Source organism: Euphorbia lathyris, chromosome 6, assembly GCF_963576675.1.
Source record: "Euphorbia lathyris chromosome 6, ddEupLath1.1, whole genome shotgun sequence".
Lineage (NCBI taxonomy): Eukaryota > Viridiplantae > Streptophyta > Magnoliopsida > Malpighiales > Euphorbiaceae > Euphorbia > Euphorbia lathyris.
Window position 1 is genome coordinate 63,576,638 of NC_088915.1, and position 7,718 is coordinate 63,584,355.

Genomic DNA, 7,718 nt, shown 5'->3' on the forward strand with positions numbered 1-7,718 from the left:
CATTTGACATAAATTCATAAATTCTAAATTTTAATAAATATATCCTAGGATCTTAATTTATAAACCTTTGTAAATGAGTTTTTAAAAGTGAATTTGAATATTTATTTATTTATTGGAATTTTTTTTTGCTTTCTCCCGGATCTTTGGAATGGGGAATGTAAGCTTTACCACTAAAACACTTATTTAAGTTTGTTCTACTATTTATATATATGTTCAGGACTAATAAATTTTTTGGGCCCTAGGCCAGGGCACTCCTGGCCTAGACACAGGGCCGGCCCTGCCGTGAACCAGTCATATCTCCTGTCGAATTATATATGTTTTAAATTAATCCGTAATAAACCGGCAAACCGAAATCACCCGGGTTATTTCAGAATCTTTTTGTAATTGAGTTTCTCCCTATCCTTTCTTTCATTTGTATATCAATTACTTCATATATCTCATATAGTCTTATTAATTCATGAATATAATATTTGCTTCTTTTTTTGTCTTTTATTTTCTCATTCCTCCTCTACGGTCTAATTAGTAAACATGTTTATATGATGTTTCTGAATCAAGATAAAGCCTATCCAATTATTATTACTTTTATTCTACTTTTTCTTTACCATTATAATAGCATTATAATTATTGATCCAATTTACCCCCTTTTTTTTTGTTACAAAGTCATTGAAATCATGCATTGTGAAGAAGAGAGAGTAATGGAAGATATTGCAGCAAATTGGAGGGCTCTGAGCGGAATTGAAGACAATTGGGAGAAACAAATCAGCGACGGAATCGACAATAATCTGCGACGATATCTTATCCACTACGGGCAAAGAGTTGGAGCTGTGGGCGATTCTTTCAATGAAATGAAGAAAACAAAAGGATATGGACTCTCTCTGTTTCCACCTGAGGAGTTGTTTACTCAAACTTGTTTAGAAAAGGGAAATCCATTCAAATATAAAGTGAGTCACTTGATTTATGCAAGATCGGAATTCAATGTCGGAACTTGGTGGAGTCAAGGAGATTCCGGTTATATGGGGTATGTCGCTGTCGCGACGGACGAAGGTAAGTGTGTTTTAGGGAGGAGAGATATTTTGATTTGTTGGAGGGGAACTTTATTGGATAAAGAGTCAGCGGAAGATTGTGATATATTTCAAATTAGAGCGGATGAGGTATTTCATAATAGTCCAGCAAAGGTGCATCAAGGTTTTCTCGGTGTTTACACTAACAAAACTTCTTTTTCAGCTACCGATTCAAATAAGGACTATACTCATAATAGCGCCCGAGAACAGGTACGCTTATGTTTTCGATAGATACTCTCGAATTGGGTTTCAACTTGAGAATTAACGTGCAATGTCTCGTAAAATCAATAGTTGAAATTTAATTCGTTAGAGAAATGAATGATTGAATTTTAAATTATAACAATTAAATCCCAACCACGAGTGAAATTACAATATGATTTCTCTTCCAATTCAAAATTTAAATCTAATACACTAATTTACATATATAAATGTTCATTAGATTTATTATTCTTAAATCAAGTGGTCGAAAGTTAATATTCTTAACTTAATGGATTTATTATAATAAGATGAGTTTGTATTATACAGTATTCAAATTCAGAAATATTCATGTGCATGGATGAATTATAGATAATAATAATAAAAGTTACCTATCATCTCAAACTTTGAGGCACGAGTGTACATTATTATAGGTTATAAACATATGACCAATCTAAACCAATTCAATTCAATTTGATAAAAAATATATATCTAAACAAACACAACATCGAACTACTTATATTTTACATTTATATATGAAAATATATAAACACATATTTGAGTTTACAAGTTTAATTTTTACACTGTTATTAAGATAATAATGTAATATAGAAATATTTTGAAAGTATTGTAAGTTTTTGTTCAATTAATTGATTAATACTGCTTTTTTTAATCTAAATTGTGTTTGTTTGCTTTCAAATCGGACCAAAATATTGGGTTAAATGCATCATTGGTCACTGAACTTATATGATTGTTTCAAAATGGTCCCTCAACTTCAAATTGTCTCGATAAAATAACTCAATTTTGAGTTTTATCTCAATTATGTTACTTTGCCGATTTCTGCAATTAAAAAGTATCGAAATAATGATATGGGTGACATGTCAACATGAGTCAACTCAGATTTCTGACTGAACGAAACGTGACAGCCACGTATCGGTTATTTTAATGAAAAAAACTAATTTTTTCGTAAAAATAACTGACACGGGATAGCTTGGCGCATACGTGAATGTTATGTGTGTTTCGGTCAGAGGTCTGAGTTGACTCCTACTGACGTGTTACTTATGTCATCATTCGATACTTTTTAATCACTGAAATCGTCAGAGTGACCTAATTGCGACAAAACTCAAAATTGATTGATTTTATTGAGACAAATTGAAATTGAATGACCATTTTGAAATAACCATACAAATTCAGTACCAATGGTACATTTAACCCCCAAAATATTTGGTTAGATTATATTTCAGTTTTATATCTTATTCGGTTTGGTGTAAATTATTTTGGTAATTTTGGCATTCAGTTGGATTGAGTATACTTTTATGCTATCAAATTGTAGTCTGTAAGGGTCAATGGTAAAGAAGTTACTCTTGTGACACTTTCATTTTGCTTCGATCTCTACAGTCATTGTTAGAGTCTCCATAAATGTATCCGCTTTCCGTAATAAATTTAATTTTGCAGGTTCTTGCAGCAGTTCGAAAACACGTGGACCATTACGGAAAGTTGAACGAGAGTGTAAGCATAACTGTAGCCGGTCACAGCTTGGGTGCAGCAATAGCAACCCTCAACTCAATGGACATAGTTTCGAATGGATATAACAAGCCAACTGGATCATCATCAGATAAAATATTTCCAGTGACTGCTTTCGTTTATGCTTCTCCTCGTCTCGGAAACAAAGACTTCGTGAAATTATTCAATTCGCTGCAGCCTAATCTTCATCTATTAAACATCAGAAATGCCAAAGACATCATTCCAGATTTCCCCCCAACTTGGCTAGACTACCATGAAGTTGGCACAAAGCTTGACATTGATATAATCCATTCAGAGCATCTGAATGAATCCATCAACGTTCTGTCACATAGATTACATGTTTACCTTTATGGAATTGCATCTTACAAGGGGAAAGATAAGAATTCTGAATTAGCAATTGATTTTGATATTGCGTGTCTGAATAAATATGATGATCTTTTGAAAGAATGTCTTATGGTTCCTAAAAGATGGTGGAGTAGTGTGGTTAAACATGGTATGGTTCAAATGGATAATGGATTTTGGGAGGTTCATTATGACTATGTTCCACCTCTTCCACCTCATGTTCCTGATATTCCCAATTATAAATGAATATGATTGAGGACTGAACTTGTATCCAACCCGTTTTGATCCATTTGCCTCAAGTGTTCTTGGTGATCTTGTGTTTTCTTCTTTGAGAGTAATATATGTTTCAATAGGCTAATCTTTGGCTATTTTGTTGCTTAATTTGTTTGATTTTCTGTTTTTCATGTAGAATTATTTTTGGTGGTGGTTGGAAGTATTGGGTCAATTTAGTGGAAGTAATTTATTAATTAACTAGTCACACAACATAAAAAAAAAATGCAAAGGAATAATAAGGATTAGAAAGAAAGAAAACTATTTATGAAACAACAAATTTGATTGAAAACTTTTGTATTACAAAATGCAATCAAACCTCTCTCTCTATATATATATAGCATAAATTATGCTTAAAATGTTGTTCAAAATGAGCTAAAACTGTAGGATGACTTCACAAAATAAAATTTATAATATATATTATAATTATAGTAATATAAAATAAAATTATTAATTTTTTTATGTAAATTTTATTAACTTTATTATTAATATTATTATTATTTTTTTTTGGTAGAATAAAAATTTAGGTAAGGGTAGGTCTATCCACTCCCAAGGTCAGGGCAAACCACAGACCTCGATGAGGGTTTACAGTGGAATTTACAGATCACCTACCAATGAGGGCTAAATTTTAACGGAGTTGGGAATCGAACCTAAAACCTGTCAAGTTTGTTTATAATTAAGTTTGTTTATAATTGATAATATTATTATTATTATTACTATTATTATTAATAATAAGAATAATAATAATTATTATTATTAATAACCTTTTGGGTTATCTGATGAGAAAGAGATTTTCTTTTAAAATACAAACCTGCACTTTCTCTTTCTTTTTTTTTTAAATAAAAGAGGGGAGAAGACAAACCATATGCTTCCCAACTAGGTTGACACCTCTAAGACGATCCACACCAAGAAATTATATAAAAGAGGAGTTAAGAAATGTGTACAAATGCAGAACAAAAACCATATGATAAAAAAACTAACGGAAACGAAATAAAGTCCTGCCAATAGCATTATCCCGAAGAATAAGAGAGCAAAAATCCGAAAAAATGTCCCACCAAAGTTGACCCGAACTCAGACGACCAAAGCTCGCAAGAGCATCAACAACGTGATTACCCTCATCTGAAGATATGGGAAACAACATTCAAAATCTGCAAACAAATCATCCAGTCTGATTGCATAGTCTAGGGAACCGTGACGGGACGATTGCGAAAAAGATAAACCACATACCAGGAATCACTCTCAATCCAAATCTTATGCCATCCCCGATGATAAGCCGTAGAAACAGCAAAAAACACCACTTAAAGTTCAGCCATATGCACTAAACCGCAGTCAAGCGGGAAAGCAAACAAACCAAGCGCCTGACCATGACGATCCTTGTAAATACCACCACATCCTGTAACACTAGAAACCACCGACACATCAGTATTAATTTTGATCCAGTCCTCCGGAGGAGGCTGCTAACAAACCGCAATCACCCGAGGAGCCCGATGAAGCCGACTACCTCTTAAAACAAAAACTATACCATTAAATTTTTTGATTCGTGGTGAACATTTTAATACCACTATTAAGACCAGGGCCGGCCCTGGGCCTTGGGCCTTGATTTTTGGGGCGCACGCCCAGGACCCATAGATTATAGGGGCCCCAAAAATAATTTTTTCATTTAGTATAAAAAAAAACCTACCGTTAATAACACGACACGATATCCTGCGCTGCGTCTCTCGCGTCTCCTTCCCTTTGTGCGTGTTTCTTCCGTTCCGCGATCTCCTTGTGCGTTGCGTCTTGGCTTGGTCTCCTTCCCTGCGTTGCTTTGCTGCTCCCTCCTCCTTCCCTGCGTTGCTTTGCTCTGGTAAGTAATGTAAAATGAATTATTTTTGCTGCTTGTTTATATTTTTTTTATTTTGCTGTTTGATTTTTTTATATAAGTTTGGTTTATATTTTGCTTTTGCTGTTTATATTTTGCTGTTTCTATTTTTTTTATTTTACTGTAGATTTTTTTTTTATTTTGCTGTTTTATTTTGATGTTGATATTTTTTTTTTATTTTGCTGTTGATATTATTTTTATTTTACTGCTTTATTTTGCTGTTTGATTTGTTTAGATAAGTTTGATTTTGATTTTTTTTTGCATAATTTAGTACAAGCCTTTTGATTTTGCTGTATGATTTGTTAGATAAGTTATTTGAAGAGGTCATCAATGTCTCAAGAAAGGTTGAGTGGTTTAGCAATTTTGTCTATTGAGAAAGAAATTTTAGGAACTATGGATGCCGATATTATCATTAATGATTTTGCCTCTCGTAATACTCGGAGAAGTAAACTTTTTTAATTATTTGCATACTTTGTTTTGTAGGCAATTAAAGATGATATTCAAGGTTGAAAAAGAGTTAGAAATTGAAGAATATCAACATAGAGATCGTTCTTTAGTGGTTTAGGACAATTTTGATTATGTTTAGTATATTTTGAAGTTGTATTCTTAACAATATTGATTTTGTTTAGCACATTTTAAAATTACAACAGGTGTTTTGGGGTTGTTAGGGGGTGCCAACCTAGTTGGGATGTCCGGCAACCTATATTTCAACTTCTAAAAAAATTTATTTTTAGAAATTTGGTATTAAAGGGCCCAATTATATTCTCTCGCCCCGGGCCTACAGAATGTCAGGAACGGCCCTGTTAAGACCATTGTCGATATTTTCTGAAAAAGAAAAAACCTTGAAAAGAGATGTGGAGAGATTTTTTTATTTTAATTGTGAATGTTTTCGAATTTATGTGTCACTGTTTATACTTTTGTGTTTCAGCTATTATATATCTATAATAGATAGACGAATGTTAAGATATCATATTTCAACACCAAAACAAAGTTTACGAGGATGAATTCAACGGTTAGGAAGTGACTCTTTAACACCTTACATGCATTCGATTCTCACTAGGCATGTTCATGGGTCCAGGTGCCTGCCCGACCCGTGTTCCCTAAATAAGGTTTGGACATGAAAAATTGTCCTTAGGCCTCGCACGGCCTAGGCCTGTTAAAGCAACTTATTTATTGAGCAAGTTTTGAATTTATAAAAATAACATGGGTCTTTTACATGAAATTCATATATATAATGATATTTATTATTTAGTCAATATTGATAATTTAATTAATATAATATCAAAAGTATAAGTCTTTATTTGATAAATGTCAAATTTTATAACTGCTTTAGTTGATGAAATTGTAGTAGAAAATCGCCAATTACCCACTTGATATAATTCATAATTTTAAGTGACAAAGTTACAAATAATTTTTAAAAGTTGAATTTTCATGTAAATTTCCCAAATAACATGGGCTAATGGCCCAGCGCGTCTATTAATATTAATTAATAAATTTATATATATATATATTTGTTTATTTATTTAATTATCGGCAGATTTGAGTGGAGTTGAAATGTACATTTTTAGGCCAAACTCGGCTCATTAAGAGAGCTAATTCCTACCAATGTTGTTGAAGTCCCAAAAATAGAGTGATATGTACATACAGCTACGCGATCTTTAAACATTGAAGCTTTCCTCTAAAAAACCAAGATAAAAACACCTACTCGAGTTCGTTGCATTAATGATGCAGCAATCTAACTAATTAAATATGGTGAAACGGCGCGTTTTCTTACGCTTGCAGCTATATATACATATACAGCTACGAGATCTTTATTTGATGTGCCAAGTTATGTCGCCATTTTTAAGAAACCTTATTTTTAATTAAACAGCATTTTCACGTTGTAGAGAGTTTATATTTAAAATTGATATATTCCATTGCTACTCTGTAATTTAATAAATAAAAAATCAATACCCAAGAATCACTTAATCCAACCAAAATATGCAATTCGATTTGATTTTTTTTCTTTCTAAATCGAACTTGTTGACTTTTTTTTCGTATATATACGTTTTATAATAAGAATGGTCAAGAACCAATTTTTAAGTACCAATATAAAACTTCTCAAAATTAAGCTATATTGTGTTTAAGATTCTTAACATGTAAAAATTTGTGTCTAATAGAAAAAATCCGATTTAGAAAGGTCCTAATATGCCAAAAAAAATTAAAATTTGGATTTAAGAATGGCCTAACAGGCCAAAAAAATTAGAAATTTGGATTTAAGTAGGCCTAATAGGCCAAAAAATGGAATTTTGGATGCTAATATTCAGCACTCGATCTAAATTTCTTGGAAACAGGGAACCGGAACCACTACAACCTCAAATTTTGTGGAGACATGGGGCCGAAACTACTCGTGGACATGGTGGTTCTGGTAGCCGGAGGGGCCCGACCCCGACTTATCTCCACCTCTGTAGGTATATAATTAACTT

At 32.5% G+C, this 7,718-nt stretch overlaps 1 protein-coding gene across 1 annotated transcript; it reads left to right on the plus strand.

Annotated features, from left to right (window-relative positions):
• The first annotated feature begins 657 nt into the window (after positions 1–657).
• LOC136232015 (phospholipase A1-II 1-like) lies at positions 658–3,490 on the plus strand. Its single transcript, XM_066021049.1, has 2 exons — positions 658–1,271; positions 2,712–3,490. Exons 1-2 carry the CDS (start codon positions 672–674, stop codon positions 3,366–3,368), a joined length of 1,257 nt encoding a protein of 418 aa, XP_065877121.1. The 5' UTR covers positions 658–671; the 3' UTR covers positions 3,369–3,490.
• Positions 3,491–7,718: the final 4,228 nt, after the last annotated feature.